The sequence below is a fragment of the Juglans regia genome, chromosome 10 (assembly GCF_001411555.2).
Source record: "Juglans regia cultivar Chandler chromosome 10, Walnut 2.0, whole genome shotgun sequence".
Lineage (NCBI taxonomy): Eukaryota > Viridiplantae > Streptophyta > Magnoliopsida > Fagales > Juglandaceae > Juglans > Juglans regia.
In genome coordinates, this window is record NC_049910.1 from 10,053,619 (window position 1) to 10,077,567 (window position 23,949).

The 23,949-nt window shown below is 38.5% G+C and overlaps 1 protein-coding gene across 1 annotated transcript; it reads right to left on the reverse strand.

The window, feature by feature from the left end:
* Positions 1 to 1,011: 1,011 nt before the first annotated feature.
* Positions 1,012 to 23,949, reverse strand: LOC109001587 (ubiquitin carboxyl-terminal hydrolase 4-like). Its single transcript, XM_018978942.2, has 6 exons — positions 23,584 to 23,949; positions 14,615 to 14,731; positions 4,916 to 5,014; positions 3,306 to 3,494; positions 2,729 to 2,910; positions 1,012 to 1,779 (listed from the first exon to the last, which is right to left on the reverse strand). Exons 1-6 carry the CDS (start codon positions 23,698 to 23,700, stop codon positions 1,374 to 1,376), a joined length of 1,110 nt encoding a protein of 369 aa, XP_018834487.1. The 5' UTR covers positions 23,701 to 23,949; the 3' UTR covers positions 1,012 to 1,373.

A 23,949-nucleotide genomic window follows, 5' to 3' on the forward strand; every position in this document is an offset into this window, starting at 1 on the left:
GGCCTACAGCAATGTAAAATCAAAGCCTCTGTTTCATTCTCTGGTAAAATTTAGGACCGGTATTGTCAACGTTTTTTCATTATTTATTTTTTTTGGCTTTGCTAATATTATTTTTGCATGAATGGAAAACTCAACAATTCCATCCACCCAACCTTAATCTTATAGAAAAATTCTAAATGGAATTACAAAAATAACAAATCACACACTAGTTATTACAAAAACCTTCCTTGTAGAATAACTCAAATCTTATAATACAGCAGCGCTAATATGAAGTAACCAAAGCAAACCAAAGGGGACAAAAACAGAAAAAAAAATAAAAATGCAGTGATCGAAATCTGTAGCATGTAGGGGAATAAACAGATCTGAGATAAGTATTTTAACTCCATTAGCTTTTAAATGTTTCAAGAATGGTTAGGGGTTGAATACTCTTGATTTCTAGGGGCCTTTGAATGGTTACAGTTTCTGAATCCCAATTCACTATCCAAATATACTGACTTGGGCTAAAGCATCAAAACATGATAAAATTGATTAAAGTAAATAGGGCTAAAGCATCCAAATATATTCACACCAAAAGATCTTTTCATAGGCAGGACTCCTAAATTCCTTCCCATGTATTCTTCTATGGAAAATACTCTAGTCACAAATAGATTACATAAAAATAAACTCACAAACTGATATGGTATGATGTGTTTCGTCATATTGTAAAATTACTTTTATTGTAAAATAGATCTATAGGATTATATGAAGCCATATCAGTTTGTGAGATTACTTTTGTGTAATCTTTTTGTGATTGTAGCAGTACTCTTCTTCTATTCCTTTCCCTTTCTGATTCAGCTTGAACATAAACTGAATTGTAAGATTTAACTCATCGCTATCACTCATGGCCCCAATCCAAAAAATGGGTGATCGCCCCCGACCCAAAAAAAATAAAATAAAGCATAAGAAGGGCATAGAAGATAACCTAAACTCAAATGCACAAAACTCATAAAAGGAAAATAAAAGTGAACAATGTTATATAACAGTTGCGAGCAGTTCCAATCGCATGGCATTTCTGTGATGATGATTAAACGCGATCTCAATCATGAAGAATACAAACTTTTCTCTGTCAAGTTCTCTCACAATCATATACACTGCTCTTTTCTTCTTATTGTGAAAACCAAAAGGACAGTGTGCTTCCACCATCCACTGTACACGGCAACCACCTAAGTATATATTTTTTTCATAACTCATAACATCTCATTGATATTGGACATCTCCTTCCCATAGGATGAAAAAGCGGGGAACAGGAAAAAAAAAAAACAGAACAAAACAGTAGAAAAATGAGTCCAAATAATTAAAATATCTAACCTTTGGTAAATTCAACGCCCCTCTACTTAACTCTTGTTACCATTTCCCAGACTCTCATAGAATAAAATGTACCCATGATCCGTGTTACTTGAATATTCCTGTGCTGACCCGAAGAATGTCTGCACAACAGACTCATCAATCATCTCCACATTTTCATCATCAAAAAATAACCAATGGTTATGGCTTTTCACAAGGCTGACATAGTGCCCATGGTTGGGCCCACTTCCAACATGGACAACTACTGCAAAGAGGGAATACTCAGAATCTGCATCTTCCATTGTGTTGCTCAGCTTCAGCTCGAGTGGGAAGACAACCCGGTAAGACAGCTTCTTGTAGCGACCCAGCTGCTCAATGTATTTAAAACGCTTCAGATGGATGACTAATATGTGAGGTGGCTTCTTTATCTTCATCCTCTTCTGTGCTTCTTGCAAACTGCATGTGATAGTGAGGTCCATTTTCAGTTACCAATGGACAAGACTAAAATATAAAGAATGGAAGTACAATGTTTCTTAGCTCTTTTGGCTGACCTCTCTTTTCCTGCAAAAAAAACTCTAGAAGCTGTGTAGTGTAAAAGGGTAGAGCATTGCTCAATATGGGAAATAATTAATCCAAGAAGAACTAGTGGGTGGCTGCACAGGACATAGCAGTTGGAATGCATAAAGCACTACATAATACAGCCATCAAAGAATACATTTCCATATGATGCCAATATTGTTATAATATAATTTTTAATATTATTATTGTTTTGGGATTTGAAAAAGTTAAATTTTTTATTATCTTTTGTGGGAGTTTGGAAAAGTTGTAATGATGAGATGAGATGAGATAGATTTGTGTATCCAAACCGGGCCTATCTTCCTATATCACCCACCCAGAGAAGCAAGTAGATGATGGTTTTTGCATATAGAAGAGATGAAGCTTTGCAGTGGCAGTGGGGATATATTTGTAACAGAAAAAGAAAGATTCATTATTCTCAACTTATCAAAACAAAAATCTGTCTCTTTCTTCGCCCGTGAAACAATCTGTGAAACTGATCAATTTATTGACACTGCAATAAATAAGCAGCCAATACAAAACTATTAATGTGCACATACCATAAAATCTAATGAATAGAACTTTTTTATAATGATGGCTATTCCATTTTGGAGTGCTTCAGCATTGGGTGCACACATAATCACTTCTACAATCATCACTGAGCTAAGACTTGAGCAATCACTCGGTGACTAGCTGAATAGCAGCCGAAATATACAATAGTATGATAAAACTCTAATTCAAAATTCTCCATATCACATGTATTCAAAGCTAATATTGTATAACTAATAAGAAGAAATGGAGATTTTTTTTTATAGGTAAAATTGAGCTTTTATGCATAAAAGCTACCCACCTACAGCATTTGTCACAAAAAAATTTGTCCTCTGCATTCAATGTCTCTGTTGAGCTGAAGTTTTTCAAACAGCTTGTAATTGAACTATTCTGTTCAATATCAAGGCTCAAGTCAAAGAATGTTTCATCCCTTGCTGTCACTGTCTCACATCTCAGACACCTTGTTTCATTGGTGAGTATTCCCTGACTCAAACAGCCAAAATATATTATGAGAATCTACAAAAAATATTACGAGAATCTTACAAGGGGCACAAACAAAAAGCATCTACATCATCACTGCCAAGCAATGTATTAAGGGAACTAAAATCCTGTTACTCAAATACATCAGCAGAGACACATCAATGTCCTACTCTATTTTTCTTTCCTTTTTTTTTTTTCCCCTTCCTTCAGAAGGGGTAGGGGGAGTACATTTACGGTATAACAGGGAAAGAGAATGCGTAGATATCAAGAATTAGACCAATTCCCAAAACAGTGAATCCCAGCCTATCGTTTGCACAAGTTGATGATCAATTCAACATCATACATACATATATATATATATATATATATATATATATGAAATGGCGGAGAAAAGTCACCTGAAAATTTTTGTGCACCCAGGTAACTAAAGGATCTTTTTGAGGACCATTAGCCTGAACACTTTTTGGCCCATTTGCAGCTTTATCAGAAGGTGACGATGTTTCCAGATCACTTTTTGCAGTTTGGGCCTCTTTCTCCAATATGTCGACCAGCTCATTCAGCAAAAAATTCAGAAATTCATGGGCATCCTACAAAAAATGAGAACATGTGTCTGTATAACGGACAATATACTTGATCCAATAAATTTTGTATTAGACCAGAAAAAATGGGAAAACATGAATCAAGATACAGTTAACATCATACTTGAATCATTGATAATAAAGATTTAGCAGAGATGCACCACTACCATTGTAAAGAAAAGGGAACATCTAGTTCTGAAATATTGTGTATTGTCATTTATTAAGCATCGTCTTGAAGCTTAAAATGTATTATAACTAAAAATGCTTATAGAAGACTACATTCTCAAACCTATACGTAGGAAAAACATGTATGGAAGCCCCGAATGCCATTTCGAGTATCTTGGAAGCAGAAACTTGCTTTATGATAATAGTTTTTTTTTATAATTACTTTATGACAATAGTATTTGCCAATATGCAACATCTACAATCATGCTTCTGCACATGGCTGCCAATTATTTTGTTTAACAACGGCAAGTTTCTAGCACTTATTATATGTAAAGTTTTTACCATTTATAAGTTTGTGAGATAGATTAGATTTATGCAAAGATTCATAATCACTTCGACTACTCTTGCATTTTGCACCATTCAAAGTATGTACACAGTCAGCCTTTGAAGCCAAATAGTATTCTGGGTCAATGTATGAAGTAGTGTGTTAATGGGCTTTGGGAAGGTGGCAATGAGGACTATTCTTTGATAATATTTGATAATAAATAATAGAAAATAAGACTGTTCTCCATTCTCTAAAATTTCTGTGAAATTCAAGGAACAGCAACCTTTATGAAGCACACATGATGGATCCCAGTGTACAACCCAAATGTACTTAAAATTCTATATTTACCACATCCTCAATTGGCTATCTGAACGTCACAGTCCAATTAATATTAGATTGCAACTATTGTAAACCAAGATCTGAAAGCTGAAAATCCAACTATATACCTGTCATTCCTGTAACAGGGCACCACCAAGCATTCACTATTTTTTATTTATAATTAAGGACATTTATTCAAAGTGCAGAGGGCACAACCCAAATACATAGGGCATATACAATAGGAAACACTCAACTAGGTGATAAAGAAGAAGAAAACAATTCCAAGAAATCTAGAAAGCTACAGGAATGGAAGCTATTGTGCGCCACCATACAAATACAAATACTAAATTTTGTTAACTGTCATTCCCCCAGCCAAAGCTAATTCTGCCTGACAGTCAAAAGTTGTAACCCAAGGAAGGTTTAAACCACATCTAGGCTCATACTCCAAATGGGCTAGTCAATGATACAATTGGAGCCCTTTAGAATAACTATAAAGAGCAAGAACTTCTCTGTTCTAAGCTATATGGGATCTCATTCACCACCTATACTCACTCAATATGTGATATCACAAAAGTACTATAATATACATACTCCGAGAAAAAAAGTACAATTATATGCATACCTGGTGCATGTAGCTACGGAAAAGCTCATTTTGTTTCTTCAGTCTCTGAACAAAACGCTTTGGAGCAATGACACCTGTTTTCTTCTTCTGCGAAGTTATCTACACAAAGGGGCAAATGAACTAATGCCCCCACTATCATGGCCGGAAATATTAACAAGTAAATATATATATATATGCGATAGCATCAATAGAGAGACTCCTGTTTTGCACAGGGAGAGGGGGGATAAGATTCTAATAGAACTAGAGAAGCTAGAGAGAGAGAGAGAGAGAGTGTGCGTGTGTGTAATGCCCCAATGGATGGCCCAAATCACATGGTCTGTACTCCAAAAGGACTAGTCAATGATACAATTGGAGACCCATTGGAACCTTATAAAGAGCAAGAACTTTTCCTTCCCAAGCAATGTGGGATCTCATTCACCACTTACCTTTATCCTTATCATATGTGGAATTTGTTCTACAAATATAGATATTACAATGAAGGAGACACTAGACTATCGCAAAAGGAGGAAAGATTCAACAGTAAAACCTGCGAATGAAGTACAAGCATATATACAAACAGTGCCTAATGTAGCAGAACTAATCCACATATAGATTGTCTACCCAAAAATAAGATAGGAGGAAAATATTCTTTAATCTCTCTAAATCATCAATCCAGTAACAAATAATACAATTAGGGTAGAAGAGGATATCCAAAACTGTAATCTGAAAACATTGGAAGAAATCGCAATATATTTTTTTTTTTATAGGTAATCATAGAAAATTTTATTAATAGAAAAACCCAAGTACACAGGTAGTATACATGAGAAAGAATCTAGTTTGGGTGTACAATCGAAAGAAGAAGGTCAAGAACATTGCGACCGTTACATACAATGGTTCCCGCCCATAAAAGCAAAGACTTGAAGAAGAAAATTTTTAGTTCCTCCATTGTTCACTCACAATCTTCAAAACTTCTTGCGTTTCTTTCCCTCCAAATATACCAGCACATACAGATAGGAATCATACGCCAAATGGCCGCCACCTGTGAGTTACCCTGAATCCCCCGCCAACTTGCGAGAAAGTCCACCAATCTAAGAGGCATGACCCATGACAAACCGACTAGTGAAAAAATCATCCCACATTCCCCTAGCCACCTCACAGTGTAGAAGCAGATGATCTATTGATTCCCCCTGCTTCTTACACATACAACACCAATCCAACACAATTACCCTGCGTTTCCTTAGGTTATCTGTAGTCAGGATCTTGCCCAATAAAGTTGTCTAAACAAAGAAAGCTGTTTTTGAAGGAGATTTCATCTTTCATATACTCTTCCACGGGAACCTAGTCAATCCAGTATTCGTTAAAGCTTGGTAAAAGGATCTAACAGAGAATTTTCCTTTCTTAGAGTGATTCCAGTGCATCTTATCCCCGGTGACCCCTGGTATACTTACTGAATACAATGTCGCAAAGAACTCTAAGATAATCTCCACCTCCCAATCTTAAGCTGCCCTACTGAAATCAATGTTCCATTGACGGGGTCCATCTGAAAGGATCAAAAGATCTGCAATCGCAACATCCTTTTCTCTTGCAAACTTGAAAATAGCAAGAAAGGTCTCTTGTAGGCTATGACCACCACACCAATGGTCATACCAAAATCTTATGCAAGAACCATCACCCACCACAATATGTTCATGTCCTTGAAAGGTCTCCCAATGTCCCCTTATATATTTACATAACTACACTTCATAAGTGCCTCATACCTCATTCGAACACCAACCTCCCCAAGCATCTCCAAATTTTTAGTCTATAACCAACTTCCAAAGAGTGCCCCTTTTGGTTTGATACCACCACAACCATTTACCCAAAAGAGCTTGATTAAATTTCGTCAAGTGTCGAATCCCCAGACCTCCCCCAGGAGTAAGGGTACAAACCATTGACCAATTAACCAAATGAAACTTGAACTCATCCCCCAATCCACTCCAAAGGAAATCTCTTTGTAACTTCTTAATACGATTAGCTACCTTCAAAGGAAGTGAGAACAAAGACAAAAAATAAGTGGGTAAGTTCGAAAGAGTGCTTTTGATCAAAGTCAATCTGCCACCTTTCGACAAATATAACCTCTTCCAAGAAGCCAATCTGCACTCCACCTTTTCGATCACTCCATTCCATATCCTTTCAGATTTAAAGGAGTCACCCAATAGTAAACCCAGATACTTTAGAGGTAGTGAAGATACCTTGCATCCCAATAGTGTAGCAAAGGACTCCACTTCATGGACCACCCCCACTGGCACTAACTCAGAATTCGAAAGGTTAAATCTCAAACCTAAAACAGCCTCAAAGCAAAGAAGTAGCGCCCTTAAGGCTTGAATGTGTCCAAGATGTGCACCACAAAAAATAAGAGTGTCATTGGCAAATAACAGATGAGAGATATTAAGATTGTCATTCCCCACCGAAAAACCATAAAGAAACCACCCATCCACCAGGCTCTCGATCATCTTACTTAGAGCTTCCATGATGAATAAAAAAAGTAAAGGGGAAAGAGGATTTCCCTGTCTCAAGCCACGAGAGGAGTTGAAGAAATCCACCAGTGATCCATTCACCAAGATTGAGAACCTTACTGAAGAGATGCAAAATTCTATCAATTTTTGCCATTTACCCCAAAGCCACATATCTCAAGAAGATATAGTAAGAACTGCCAGTTAACGTGGTCATAAGCTTTCTCTATATCTAGTTTACAAAGCAGCCCAGGTTCTCTAGATTGTAATCGACCATTCAAAACTTCATTTGCGATGAGAACATAATCAAGGATTTGTCTACCTTTTACAAATGCATTTTGTGGCCTCAAAATTAGCTTTTTCATCACCGAACTCAATCTATTTGCAAGCACTTTGGAGAGAATCTTATACACCCCATTCACAAGACTAATGAGGCAATAATCTCTAATGTCTGTAGACCCCATCTTTTTTTGGAATAAGTGCCAGAAAAGGAGAATTAAGGCTCTTATCAAATCTGGCATTAGTATGAAAATCATAAAAGACTTGCATAAGGTCTTCCTTGATCACCTCCCAGCATGCTTGAAAGAATCCCATAGTAAAACCATCCGGACCCTGAGCCTTATCACTAGACATACCTCTGATTACTTTGTGCACTGCATTTTCTATAAACGGCCTCTCTAGCCATCCTACACTATGTTGATCTATTGTTGAAAACTAGCCATCGACAGGTGGTGGCCCAGCCACTTGCTCCATAGACCCTTGCGAGACTTTCTGAACCTCTGCAGACAAGCACGCCTCAGACAACGCCGTGCAAAACGACGTAGACAGCAACGAATACTTGTTAATATTCGCAAGCGGGGGGTTTACTTCTTAATATGGGAATGATAAAATGCAGTGTTGAGGAGGCCTTGCAGAGGGAGATGGATTTCGAAACTGGCCACGGAGAAGGCCCCTTAAATGGGTCGTTTCTTGTTTCTGGGCTTAAGGTGGCTTCTGATGGGCCACATTTGCAGGCCACCTTTCCAGTGGCTAGCGGCCTTCTTATGGGTCTCATTCGCAGGCCTGCTTTACAGTGGCCCAGTAGCCTTCTAATGGGCCTCACTCGCAGGCCAACTGTCTTGTGGCCTAACAACCCAACTTTATGGGCCAGCCCATCTCTCAGGCCCAGGGCTCTACAGTCGCCTAGAGACGTAGGGCTCCTTACAGAGAAGCCCCTTCGTCATCCCAACGTCCACCGTCGGTGGTGGGTCAGGGTTCAACAGCGATGGCGGTGATCTCATCGGAGGTGGTGGTGGGTCTGTCGGAGAGTTCTGGGGCGATGGAGTCAGTAGGATTGAGGGCCGACGTTTCGAATCTGTGTAGAGCCGTTCCATAGCCGGAATCTGCTCTGAAGCAAAAACCTTCGACTTCCCTGACGTCGGCGACTCAAGTGATGGCAGCCACAAATTCGATATCCCAAGCGACGACAACTCCCGAGATAGCCAATGGCCCTACACAAGGTTTGTTAGACCTCGGGGAGTTCTTGGATGGGCCACCACACATTGTGGTGGCACAGACTATGTCGCCAGTACCCTCTGATCCTTCGCCTAACTCTCTGGTGGTGACGACAGCCATAGATTCGATATCCCAAGCGATGGCAACTCCCAAGGTAGCCAATGGCCATGCGCAAGGTTTGTTGGAACTCGAGAACTCGGGGAGTTCTTGGATGGGCCACCACTCATTGTGGTGGCACAGACTACGTCGCCGATACCCTCTGATCCTTCGCCTGACTCTCTGGTGGCTAAATCTCTACCGAAGTTGGCAGTTTCTTCGGGATTGGAGATGGTCGAAGATGCTAGCACTTTGATTTTGTTTTCTGATAACAGGGAGGGGGAGGATGAACCTACTCCAATCTTCTCTTTTCATCTCAATGTGTCAGATTGGGTTATTCAAAGAGCAATGAACATTAAGTATATGGTAGGAATCTCTAATGGGGATTTTGAAGCTGAATTTATGGCCCTACTTACAGCTGTAGAGGCTGTGAATGCCCAATCCAAGTCCGATCAATTCTTGGCTTCGGCAAAAAAAAGGGAAAGAGAACTCAGAAGGCTATATTGGGCAATGAAAGAGGATGGAGGTGAGAAGAGCTTTACTCGGGAGTATAGTAAGGGGAGGGGTAAAACAGTTGTTCCATGAAGCCAAAAATAATATCATTGAATGTGAGGGGGCTGCATGATCCTAATAAGCGGCTCCAAGTCAGAAATTTACTTCGCCAATGGAAATGGGACATTATTGCTTACAAGAGACTAAGTTGAAAGCTATCACAAGACAAGTAGTTCGAAACTTATAGAGAGGGCAACATGTTGGGTGGTCTTATCTACCTTCAAGAGGAGCTTCCGGGGGAGTTCTCATTATGTTTGATACAAGGGTGGTGGAAACGGTGAAAGAGTGTGTGGGTGATTTCTCGGTTGCATACTCCTTTTTTAATCTAGAAAACGGCTTCAAATGGGCTTTCGCTGGGGTTTACGGCCCAAATATTGATTCTAAGAGAAGATTTTTGTGGGAAGAACTGGCGAGTCATTAGTTTGTGGGAGCTTCCAAGTTGCATCAGGGGGGACTTTAATACATCTCGCTTTCCAAGCGAAAGGTTAGGAGCTCCCCACATCACTCCTGCTCCGAGTGATTTTTCTGATTTCATTTCAAAACAGGAGCTCATGGACATTCCACTATCAGGAGGAACGTTTACCTGGTCCAATAACCGAGATTTTCCTTCTTAGTCGAGGATCGATAGATTTTTGCTAACCTCCGATTGGGAGTCACATTTCCCGGATGTAGCTCTAAGAAGATTACCTCATTTATGCTCCAACCACTTCCCCATCATTTTAGATTGTGGAGGCATCCAAGGGGGTAAAAGGTATTTCAAATTTGAGCATATGTGGCTTAAAACTGACGGTTTTGTAGACAGGGTCAGAAAATGGTGGACTTCCTATAGTTTCCAAGGCTCTCCAAGCTTCATTATGGCAAAAAAGTTGAAAGCGCTAAAACAGGACCTGAAGCAGTGGAATGATCAAGTTTTTGGCAATGTGTTTTAGCATAAGCGCTCTCTTATTGTGGAATTACAGGGTCTAGAAAGTGAGGAGGAGGCTAGAATCCTCTCTGAACCTGAGAAAATTCATAAAAGGCAGGTAGTTGCTGATCTTGAAAGGATGACTTTGATGGAGGAGATTTCATGGAGATAGAAATCAAGGGTACTCTGGCTTAAGGAATGGGACAAATGCACGAAATTCTTCCATAGGATGGCTAACTCTCACAGGAGGAACAATGTTATTGATACACTGATTGTAAATGGGGAAGAGTCTTCGGATCAGATGGTTATCAAAAACCACATTGAACAATACCATTAACAACTCTTATCTGAAGAGCATAATTGGAGACCGAGATTGGATGGTTTATCTTTTTCCACTTTAGACCAGCAGTGCGCAGGGTGGTTAGAAAGGCCTTTTACAGAAGAGGAAGTGGGTAATGTTATCAGAGGTATGGCAAGTGATAAGGCTCCCGGTCCGGATGGCTTTATTTTGGATTTCTTTCAAGTTTGTTGGGAGGTGGTCAAGGAGGATATTATGCAAGTCTTTCATGAATTTCATTCTAATGCTAGATTTGAAGAGAGTCTCAATGCCACCTTTTTAGCCCTCATTCCTAAAAAGGTGAGGTCTACGGATGTGAGAGACTATCGCCCTATTAGTCTTGTGAATGGGATGTACAAGATTCTATTCAAAGTGTTAGCAAATAGGTTAAGCTCGGTGGTGGAAAAACTAATTTCGAAACCGCAAAATGTGTTTGTCAAAGGTAGACAAATTCTTGACTCAGTACATATCGCAAATGAAGTCTTGGATGGTCGATTGAAGTCTAGAAAATATGGACTGCTTTGCAAGTTAGATATGGAGAAAGCATACGACCATGTAAACTGGAAGTTCCTCCTTTACTTGCATGAAAGATGTGGTTTTGGGAGAAAATGGCAGAAATAGATAGAATTTTATATCTCTTCAGTTCGTTTCTCTATTTTGGTAAATGGCTCTCCAGTGAGTTTCTTCAACTCCTCTCGTGGCCTGAGACAGGGAGATCCGCTTTCTCCTCTTCTTTTCCTTTTTGTCATGGAAGCTCTCAGCAAGATGATTGAGGGCCTGGTGGATGGTGGGTTGCTCCATGGTTTCTCGGTGGGGAATGGCAATCTCCACATTTCTCACTTGTTATTCGCTGATGACACACTCATCTTTTGTGGTGCACACCTTGGACAAGTTCAAGACTTGAGGGCGCTTCTCTTTTGCTTTATTGTTGTGTCAGGTTTGAACATTAACCTTGCAAAGTCGGAAATAGTGCCAGTGGAGGCTGCCCCCGATGTGGAGATTCTAGCTACTACCATGGGTTGTAAGATATCTTCGCTTCCCTTGAAGTATCTTGGCTTACTGTCGAGTGCTTCTTTTAAATCTGAAAGGATTTGGAACGATGTAATCGAAAGGGTGGAGAGCAGATTGGCTGTTTGAAAGGCTATACTTGTCGAAAGGTGGTAGGTTGACTTTGATTAAAAGCATTCTTTTTAACTTAGCCACCTATTTTTTGTCTTTGTTCCAGCTTCTCATAAAGGTGGCTAATCGCATTGAGAAGATACAAAGGGATTTCTTATGGAGTGGATTGGGAGAAGAGGTCAAATTTCACCTGGTTAATTGGTCAACAATTTGTACCCCAATTTCGGGGGTAGGGTTGGGGATTCGCCACTTGATGAAATTCAATCAAACTCTCTTGGATAAGTGGTTGTGGAGGTACCAAAATGAAAATGAGACACTATGGAAGTCCGTTATAGATTCTCAATTTGGGGAAGCTTGGGGAGGATGGTACTCGAATGAGGTACGAGGTTCTCATGGAGTAGGCTTGTGGAAAAACATTAGAAGCCTTTGGGGGACCTTCCGAGGTCATGAACATTTTGTTGTAGGCAATGGTTTGCGTGTCCATTTTTGGCTTGATATATGGTGTGGCAACCATTGTCTACGAGATACCTTCCCTGCCATCTTTGCTCTTGCTAGAATAAAGGAGGCATCGATTGCCGACCTTTTGGTCTTTTCAAATGGCACCCCTCAATGGAATGTTGATTTCATTAGGGCAACTCATGATTGGAGTTGGGAGTCTTTTACGGAGTTCTTTGCGACATTATATTCTGCAAGTATTCCAGGAGGTTCTGGAGACAAGATGCTTTGGAATCGTTCTAAGAAAGGTACTCTCTACCAATTCTTTTTACCATAAGCTCACGAACTCCGGTTTGTTTATGTTCCCGCGGAAGAGCATATGGAAGACGAAGCTCCTTCAAAAGCAGCTTTCTTTGTCTGGACAGCTTCTTTGGACAATATTCTCACTACAGATAATTTGAGGAAACGTCGGGTTATTGTCCTAGATTGGTGGTCTGTGTAAAAAGCATGGGAAGTCAGTTGATCATCTGCTTCTACACTGCGAGGTGGTCAAGGCTATTTGGGATGATGGTCTTCTTAAGAGTCAGATTGTCTTGGGTTATCCTTGTAGATTAGTGGACTTTCTCGCAAGTTAGAGAGGACTTCATGGAGATTCTCAGGTAGCGACAATTTGGAGATTGGTATCAATATGCATGTGTTGGTGTATTTGGAGTGAGATAAATGCTAGATGTTTTGATGATCATAAGAGAACTTTGGTTGAGCTTAAAGCTTTCTTTTTTAAGTCATTGTTCCTATACTTCCTGTGTACCTGGGCCTTGCTTATTTCTATGAATACAATATATTTGATTACTTATAAAAAAAAAACAAAAATCTATAAATTAACAATATTTTATATATATCTTCATCTAACCTATCACTATTAACAATATAAAATTTTAAATATGTTATTAACACTTGTTAATATTTTATCAATTAACTAATATATAATATCAATTAGTTAATTATATAGTAATTATATAAATTAATAATGTAATTTCCATCTAATTTATTATCATTGACCATATAAAATATTTTTTATTGAATTTGTTACATAATCCACATTAATAAGTCACTTAGTTTAATTTAGTATTTTAAATAAAAAAAATTTATTAATTGATTTAAAAAAAGAAAAAAATAATTAGGCCGGACTGAATTGTCTGACAGGACCGATAGCTACCGGTCTGGTCCGGTCCCTATGGGTGTTCGGACAGGAAAAATGATGGACGGAAAATATTCAGTCCATCGCTGGACCGGACCGACCGATTTGCACCCTTACCCCTTTTTGCTTTTCTCTAAACCCAATGTGTGGTTCTCCCCACCATGCACTGCCCCTTTACTCCCTACGCCACCCAATGCCGCGTCTACATAAGACTTGAGCTGCCTCCCAACCTCCTTCCCCTCATCCATGGGTGGTGCCATAACAGACTTCTTATTTACCTAAACATACACAGGCAGAGCTAGTTTGATTTCCCTTGAGAGGTACTTCCAGCCCCCTCCTTCTACACCTTCTGGGATTACTAGAGGACCCCAACGCCTACTACCTCCATAATCAGATATCTCCAAGAAGCATCCAAAAGCATTCGGTCAACGCTGCACAAATAAAGCCTTCAATCCTTCCTGATATGACTTGTTGAAAGAATTTTTTCCCGCTGATAAGCTGCATTCTTCCAAGGTATTGGCCATCCACCATGCACTACTTAAACTAAAAACCATCTCCTTAGAGATCTTTCGGCTCCTCACCGTGATACGAAGACAGTTCCCACCCTCAAGTGATAGAGCAAAAATCTTCATCTCAATCAGTACTTGTTTCATAGGACCCATCTTATAAAGATGACAAAAGAACTTAAGAAGAATAAATCCAGGAAAGATCACCCGAAAATTCTACCAAAGAACAGAGTATTTTTTGCCATCTTTGTGATAGACAAGGCAAAGAAACGGAAACAGAAATCGCAATATTTGAAGCAAACACAATAAAGATTCCTCGATCGTGATGTCAGTCCATCGTTATTGATGACTTACTATTTAAACTGAGCCAGGCCTTTAGATAATTTATTCATATAAAATCATAAAGAAACCAACTAGTAATTGGTCTTACGACCAACTATTTCCAACAATACATATTGGAGACTTCTTGGACCATTCTCAAGAAACAATGCTCTAGACTCATTTATTGCTAAAGTCACACACAAGCACAGATAATCTACCGTGCATGAGTGTGTGTGTGTGTGTGTGTACAGGAGCTAGATATTTACCTGCGTAAATAGGTCTGCTAAGCATGTTAACAGATTTTCTTCTGCATCCCCAAAGTTTTTGTTATTTGCATAATACTCTAGCAGTTGCTCGCGAAATGGGACGCAAAAATAAAGTGCCTGCATTCTCAAACAAGAACAGAAAAAAGATGACATTTTTGGAGTACCATCACAAAATGACCATAAAAAATAATCAAAGTTCTCCATCCACCCATCATTAACAGTAACACGTCATATGTCAACAGGAAGTATTCACCAAGTCTATATGACACCATTCATATTGCCTGTTGACCACCTTGGATAAGCGTAAATACAGTTGGAATATCTACCTGAAAGCTGTTGGGTGCGAATCTTGCAAGGATATTAAAATGTATTAATAATTTAATTATATAAATAACTATATAAAAGTCCAAAAACAGGATTATATAGACAGATATGTTAAAAGAAATATCAATAAGGATATAAATTTGGAAACTGGCAGAATTTAAAAAATGGGAAAATGAAAATATGAACTTAATTTTTTTTAATGGTGAATCTATTAATCATCTTTTTCTTTATCGTGAGGTGGCTAAGACTTTGTGGAATGAGATTTTTGGTTGGGCGGGTATTGCTTAGGTGATGCCTAAGCAAGTGGTGGATCTTTTTGCATGTTGGAAAGCTTTTGAGGGGAGCCAACGTATTGCCGCTATATGGAAGATGATTCCTTCGTGCTTGATGTGGTGCTTATGGTTGGAGAGTAGGGGTGAAAATTTTTCGGTCCAGACTGAAAAAACCAACCGGACCGGACTGAATTTACCCCTACTCGGTCTCGGTCCATGGTGCCTCCAAAATTCAATTTTCGGTCCGGTCCCAATGTGTGGTTTTTTTGGACCAAAACCGACCGAATCACTTACATATAAATTTTTTAAATATATAATACATTATTTATATAGTAGTTGTATAAGTTAATTATGTAATTTTCTCTAATCTATCACCATTGATCATATAAAATGTAAAATAATATATGCTATCAATTAACTAATAAATCATATGATAATATATGTTATTATATGTAGATAATACTCTACTAAAGTACTAAGTTAGTAACTATTAATATCATAAATATAATTATAATTAATTATTTTTTAATGAATATGTGGCCGACAAAAGCTCTTTCAAAAGTAGTTTTTTTTGTTTGGTCAACAGCATTGGGCAAAATTCTCACCACAGATAACCTAAGCAAATGTTAGGTAATGGTGTTGGACTAGTGTTGCAAGTGTAGGAAAGATGGTGAATTAGTCGACCATTTGTTCCTATATTGCAAGGTGGTCAGGACCATGTGGGATGATTTTTTTACAGGACTTAGATTATCATGGGTCATGACCCTTAAATTGGTGAATTTTCTAGCAAGCTAGAGAGGTCTCCAAGGTAACTTACAAGTTGCAACAATCTGGAAAATGGTCCCTATATGTCTATGTTGGTGTATTTGGAATGAGGGAAATGATAGAAACTTCAAACGAAAACCACGAGAGAACAATGGAGGATTTGAAAGTTTTTTTCTTTAAAACATTGTTTTCATGGGTGGGGGCCATTATTTGTAAGGGATTAAATGTCCGTGACTTTCTATCATCAGTTGTAAGCTCTAGTTAGGTAATTCTCATGTATACTCCCTAGTGTACTTGGGCTTAAGGCTGAGCAAAAATCCGAAAATCCGACTCCGTACCAACTACAAGTTATTGGAGTCGGAGTTTTTTTAACCAAAAAAGTCGGAATCAGAGTCGGAGTCGGAGGCAGCGATGTACCGACTCCGATATTGTACATATTTTATAAAAATATATGTATGTTTATATATTAATCGTATATATTTTTACATAAGTATAACTTATATAGTTAATTAAATTCAATAATATACTAGTATGATCAAATTATTATAAAATAATATGCTTATACTATAATATAAATAGACTAAATTCACTAATAATGGTTTAGTATATGTAAATACCATACTATTAACTATTACTACCATGAAACACTAATGTATAATAACAACTAATGTATAAACACTATGTATACACACTAATGTATAATAACATGCAATACTAATTATATCACAACTTTTTTTTTATAAGTTTATATCATAACTAATGTATAAAAACCAAAGATTAAAAAAAAATTACTTATCAAAAAAAAAAAACACAAATATATAAATTTATAATGACATGTAATATTAATATATAATAACTAAAGTATAATAACATGTACTAGTAATGTATAATATCAATGTATAATAGCATGTAATATTAATGTATAAACATTAACATGTAATAACATATATAATAACAATAATTTGTACAAGGATTTATTTTTTCAATTTTGGTTATGTTTTAATAAAATTGAAATTGAAAAAATAATTTAAAAAAAAACTGAAATCTGGAAGTCCAAATCCGATTAGTGAGAGCCCAAGATTGTCTAATTGAAATTTCAAATGGGCTAACAAAAAAAACCCAATAAAAAAGCCCAAATCCGACTCAGCTTCGACTCCACTCCGACATTGTCAATGCTCAGCCCTAACTGGGCTTTGCCTATTCTTATGAATAAAATATCTTGGTTACCAATAAAAAAAAAATGAGTTAGTTACATAATCCATATTAAAGAGCTCACTTAATCTTGATTTTATTAATTTAATTAATTTTTTGTATTAGTTTATCTTCCAAAAAAAGAAAAGAAGAAAAAAATGTTCCTAGCTCGTATAGACCGAATTGGACCGATAGCTACCAGTCCAGTTCGGTCCTTAGGGTAATCGATCCGGCCCGAAAAAAGGATGGATATAAATTTTCGGTTCTTGATCCCGAACTGGACCGATTACACTACTATTGGAGAGGAATGGGTGGTGCTTTGAAGATAGAGAACGCTCGATGGGAGAACTTAGGGAGTTTTTCTTTAGTACCTTGAGATTTTGGGCCAAGGTTCTTGTATTGAATAGAGATAATCTTCTTGATTGCTTTAGTCGTTTTCAACCTCTAGTGTGTTTTTAGGTGTTTTCTCTTGTATACTCCATTTGTACTTGGGTTATGCCTATTCTTGGTAATAAAATACTCTTATTAATTTAAAAAAAAATTAATGGAGACAACAGAGTAATATTAAGGTAATTGATATTGCACATAACACATATGAAAAAATTGTGGTATGTAGGAACAGTGCACCATAAGAGTATAAGCATTCCAATTCATGTAATGTGCGGCAACAACCCTTTAATTGACTCATTAGCTCCATCTTGGAAGTGCAAAGCTATCGCACATTGTAAAATTATTCCTGGCATAAGGTAGATTAACTTGAGAAAAAAAATTAGATATGGTCCGTGTGAAGTCACTACTTGTCCCAAAAACTTAAATAATAGAAAGATGTAAATTTAATTATTTGTATTATATTCTTAACATTCCCCCTCACGCGTAGGCTAGACTCCCCTTCAATGGGTGACCCAACACGTGGAATATTTGATTAAACGGAGTAGAATGTAGAATTAGGGTTCGAACTAAGAACCTCTGCTCTGATACCATGTGAAATCATCACTTGTCCCAAAAGGTTAAGTTGATGGGAAGAGGTAGTTTTAATCATTTGTATTATATTCTTAACAGTCTGCACAATGAAAGTGAAGCATAAAGTAAATACAATAAGGTATATTAATTAGAATATAAGATAAAATAAAATAGAGTAGTGGACTCAACTCAACAATGTAGTGCTTTGTGTCCTAAATTGTATGAAACTGATCCCATGCTTAAAGACAGGAGTGCATTGACTTATGTGGATGACAAGCATAATCTTTAGTCACCTTTCATTTCTAAATTTTATAATGACAAAGTTACTACCTATAATAAAATTGAGTAAACGTTTGTTGTATCATATATTAAGGGTAGGTTTGGATAGTGAGATGAAAATTTTTAGTTTTAGATGAAAGTTTAAAATATTAATTTTTAATATTATTATTATTTTGAGATTTGAAAAAGTTGAATTGAAATTTGAAAAAGTTGAATTGTTTATTATATTTTGTGTGAGAATTTGAAAAAGTTATAATGATGAGATGAGAAGTTTGTGTCTCATCCCACTTGCCAAGCATACCCTAACACTTTCAAGAACTCATGAAATGTCAAAACAACGTAGATCTTAGAGAAACTACCACTAATAAACATAGAGAAGTGTTACAACCAGGGGGAGGAGGAATGTTATCTGCATTCCAGAAGGAGAGAGTGGTTGGGGATAGAGGAAGATGCGGTAAGTGTTTTTAGAGCGAGGCAAGGAGGGTTCTACCATGGGTGATCTTCTTGGTAGCGTCCAGCCGAGTCAGGGAAGGGGGAGCCGAGGCACTTTTCCTGGTCTTACAAGGAGGCACTCTCTCCGACGGTGCTGAACCATGTGAGGGAAGGAGAAGGTGGTGCGAGGGGCTCTGACAGAGGGCATAGGCGTCGCAAGGCTCCGTTGAAGTCATACTATGCATCGAGCCACACCCATGGCAGGAAGTCTGTGGTGAGTCAAGGGGCGTGGGAGGTCCGCAGGCTACTGTTGAAGATGCAGGGACAGTTGAGGTACCTGTAGAGGGATATGGCCGAAATTGTAAGGTTTGTCGGATTGTTTAAGGAAGGGGATGATCAGGGTGTATTTTGGGGAAGAGACCGTTAATGGGTGATGGGCTCAATAAAGCCCAATATGGGGCCCAACAGAAGGAAAAAAATCGTGGGAAGGGGCGGTCTGTTTGGCGCAAAGTTGGTGGGCCTGAGCCTCGGCCCAAGTTTCGGCAAAATAGAAAGGCTTCCATTCATGATGGGGCTAGGCCATCCCAGCCCAGGGCCCAAAGCAAAGGGGACGAAAGCCTTAAGGATTCATCCAGTGTTTATGGGCCAAACTTAGACGCCGAAAAAAGATTATTGTGGGAAAAAAGTGCACAATTGGTGGGACTTTAGTATATTGGGGGTGATTTCAATGTTGTTAGATTCCAAAGTGAAAGCTTCAAAAGTAGAAGAGTGAGGCCCACAAGCTTGGAGTTCTCGGAGTGTATCTTTGACCTGAACCTGGTGGATCTACCACTCGTAGGGGGGCCAGCCACATGGTCGAATATCCAGACTTTGTCTCGTTTGGATCATTTCTTAATTTCACCAGAGTGGAAAAGCAATTTTCCTGACGCATGGCAAAAGCGTTTGTTCGGACCATTGGCCTATCTTGCTTGATTGTGGAGGCCTTCATAGTGGCAGACTGTACTTTAAGTTCAAGAATATGTGGTTGAAATCGAAAGGTTTTGTGGATAGGGTCAAACAGTGGTGGATTTCTTACCAGTTCGATGGTACCCCCAGCTTCACTTTTGCGAACAAATTGAAAGTTTTAAAAAGAGACTTGAAGGAGTGGAATATACAGTCTTTTGGAAATATATAGGAGAATAAGAATATCAAGTGGATGGAAATCCAGGAGATAGAGAGGCTCCAAGAGGGGCAGCCACTTACCGAGGAAGAACAAATACAGAAAACTTTGCTGGTTGCAGATCTTGAGAGGATGATTTTACAAGAAAAAATGTCATGGCGCCAAAAGTCAAGAGAACTATGGTTAAGGGAAGGGGACCGAAGTACGAAGTTCTTCAATAGAATTGCAAACTCTCATAGAAGAAATAACAACATTGAGGTGTTGAAAATTGATGCGGCCGAGTGCAGAGAAGAGGAGGTTATTCAAAAGCATGTTGTTGATTTCTTTGAGAAGCTTTTTACTAAGCAAGTGGGGTGGAGACCTACTCTTGATGGACTTGTCTTTGATACAATTGGGCCGAGGGAAGTAGCTCGGATGGAGAGGGTTTTTGAGGAGGAAGAAGTGTATGATGTAGTAAGGAAAATGGTAAAAGATAAGACTCCCGGACCTGATGGTTTCTCTATGGGCTTCTTCAAAAAATGTTGGGATGTGATTAAGGAAGATCTAATGAAGATGTTTCAGGAGTTGTTCTCGGTTGAGAAATTTGAGAAAAATCTTAACACCACTTTCCTTGCATTAATATCCAAAAAGGTGGGGGCTATTGAGATCACGGATTTTCGGCCTAGTAGCTTAGTGAATAGTCTACAAGATTATTTCAAAAGTACTTACTAACCGTCTAAGTGAGGTAGGGAAGATTGTCACTAAGCCTCAAAATGCCTTTGTAAAAGGTAGGTAGATCCTCAATGCAGTTCTCATTGCTAATGAATGTCTTGACAGTAGACTGAAGGCTGGCAATACAAGGATTATGTGCAAGTTAAATATGGAGAAGGCATATAATCATGTTAATTGGGATTTCCTTCTATATCTACTGGGTAGATGTGGTTGGAGGCACTAAGTAGGATGATCTCGGCTTTGGTGTATAATGGTTTTGTAAGTGGTTTCCAGATTGGATCTCCGAATAGGGGTATTATTAATATTTCTCATTTGTTGTTTGCAAATGATACGCTTATTATGTGCACGATCAAGATCAATTGCGTGTTGTGAAGGCGTTGCTTCTCTGTTTTGAAGTTGTTTCTGGCTTAAAAGTGAACAATGATAAATCTGAGATGGTGCCGATTGGGGGTGTTCATAACATATGGGAGTTGGCTGGAACACTGGGTTGGAAGAGAGCTTACTTTCCTATGACGTACCTGAGGCTTCCGCTCAGGATAGCATCGAGGGCGTACTCGATTTGGGATACGGTGATCGAAAAAATAGAGAGGAGACCGGTAGGGTGGAAGAGAATGTACTCGTCGAAAGGGGGTCGGATTACTTTGATCAAGAGTACACTTTTTAATTTACCCACTTATTTCTTATCTCTATTTCCTATACCGGCAAGTGTGACGGCTTGTATCAAGAAGCTACAACGGGATTTTCTGTGGGACAGCTTGGGGGAGGAGTTTAAGTTCCATTTAGTCAAGTGGGAGATGGTGTGTCGTCCTATCTCTAGTGGCGGGTTGGGTATTAGAAATTTGAGGATGTTTAAGCAAACGTTACTTGGCAAATGGATGTGGAGATATAACAAAAAACCAAAAGCCTTATGGATGTGATTGAAAACAAATATGGTGATTTCGGGGGGGTTGGTGTAGTAGAGAAGTTAGAGGGGCTTATGGAGTGAGGCTATGGAAGCATATAAGAAGAGGGTGTGAGGTCTTCCATCGTCATACTAGGCTTCAATTGGGAGCAGGATCCAAGATCAGATTCCGGAATGATGCTTGGTGTGGTAACAGTGCCCTACAAGAATTGTTTACTTTACTTTTCCAAATTGCAAATGCCAAAGATGCCACAGTGGCAGAGGTTATGGGAATCTCAAGAGGGTGTATTCACTGGAATATCAATTTCAACTCGGCAGCACAGGATTGGGAGATGGCTAGTTTTGTAGATTTTTATAGTCTAATATATTCCATACGACCGAACATCCAACATGAAGATGGTTTGTGGTGGATACCTGCAAGGTGAGGGGTTTTTATTGTTCATTCCTTTTATAAGGCTCTCACACAAGAACCTAATGCACAATTTCCTTGGAAAAGGCTTTGGCGGCACGAGGCACCCCCCAAAACTTCATTTTTTGTGTGGACAGCTTCCTTAGACAAGATTCTCACCACGTATAATCTGAGGAAAATGAGGGTAATCATTGCAAATTGGTATTGCATGTGTAGAAGAGGGGGTGGGTCGGTGAATCATCTACTTTTACATTGTGAGTTAGCCAGGGTACTCTGGAATGAGGTGTTCAGTAGAATGGACCTAGCGTGGGTTATGCCGGAGACCGTGGTTGAAACATTGGCATGCTGGACTTCTATTCGAGGCATACAATAGATCAAAGCGGTTTGAAAGATGATCCCTACCTATATTATGTGGTGCTTGTGGCAAGAGGGCAACGAGCGGACGTTTGAGAACAAGGAGAGATCGATGGAGGAGCTAAAAGTTTTCTTTTCTAGAACCCTTTGTAATTGGGCCATTGTTGTAGACTTTAATGGCATGGACCTTCATGATTTTCTTGTTTCTAATGCGCCTACTTAGATAGGGCATATGAATTTTGTAATTGGCAATTTTGCCCATTCTTTGATCAATAATGCTTGTTTACTTATCAAAAAAAAAAATGTGATTCGTTAGATCTATTTACAATACAAGTAATTTTACAATTTGACATATTACATCAAACTATGTCAGTTTGTGAATTTACTTTTGTGTAATCTCTTTGTGACTAAAGTATTTCTCTTATTGAAGACCCCACATAGGTGCCAAAGGTGCAAGCAAATGATTTTCATCTTATTTGGGTTGTGTTTCAAGAAACCAGACAATTTCCTCGAGTGCCTTAAGCACAATTCAAGCCAATGATCAAGATCACAGGAATGAGAGCCCAAAATAAATAGCTAAAAAGTTTTTTTGATAAGTAACATAAATAGCAAAAAATAAATAAAATAAATTATAAAGCAAACACATATTTACACATTTTGATACTTTTATAAGTATTTACACATTTTGATACTACTACTACAGATTGACACAACTTCAAGGTTTCTTTTCTTTCTGTCTTCTTTTTTTTTACGCATCTTTCTGTCTTTTCTTTTTCACTACAACTTCCCAAGTAAACGTTTGTTGCATACATTCAGACCCAGACCCTCCATACTGCCATATGATACTGGCGCCTATTATGACCACTTCAACAAACCATACCCTTGCTAGACTAGTTGATGATTTCAGCTACACAGCCACAATCAAATGTAATACCAACAATCGCAAAAATAAGCAATCACAAGCAAACATACAAGAAGTCAAATTCCCAAAATAAAGTTGATAATATATCAAAAAGGTTATTTATGAAACCCCACTAAACATAAGTAATCGAGGCTCAGTTAACGACAATAAACATCTTCCACACAACACAATTAATATACCTTCAAATTTAAATATTAATCTGAAATTAAAAACCCGATAACAAATTTAAATACGAGAAAAAAAAGGAATAAAATCGAACAATTAAGAAATTGGACGTAACGGAAACAAACCTGCAAGACGCTGTTACAATAGCAAGTGTTGCCGAAATTCTCGAGGCCGAAGTAGCGCTCACCTTCGGGGAACTGGTCGCCGAGAGCCTTCTCGAGCTTGGAGCCCGCAGCACCCATTAGCGCGCGTAAAATACCAATGACTTCTGAACTCAGATCTTCTACCCGGTTCAAATGAAAGATTCTCGCTCCATCCAGGAGTTGCGGTGAATCATTCAGAGTTTACCGTTGGAATCGTTAGGGTTTTCTTTAGGAAGTTAGTTAGGATGGTTTCCGGTGTTTGTTTGGTTCGGACCGGAGAGGGAAGTAAGGGTTTCGACTTTCGAGAGAGAGGAGACGGAGTCCCGGAGAAAACGAAGAAATAAAACT

Coding starts and splice junctions, on each gene's coding strand:
- LOC109001587 (XM_018978942.2), bottom strand. CDS start 23,700: ATGGGTGCTGCGGGCTCCAAGCTCGAGAAGGCTCTCGGCGACCAGTTC. Junction 2,911..3,305: donor GGGTGCACAAAAATTTTCAG/GTGACTTTTCTC, acceptor TGTTTGAGTCAG/GGAATACTCACCAATGAAAC. Junction 1,780..2,728: donor TTTTGTGACAAATGCTGTAG/GTGGGTAGCTTT, acceptor TATCACATGCAG/TTTGCAAGAAGCACAGAAGA.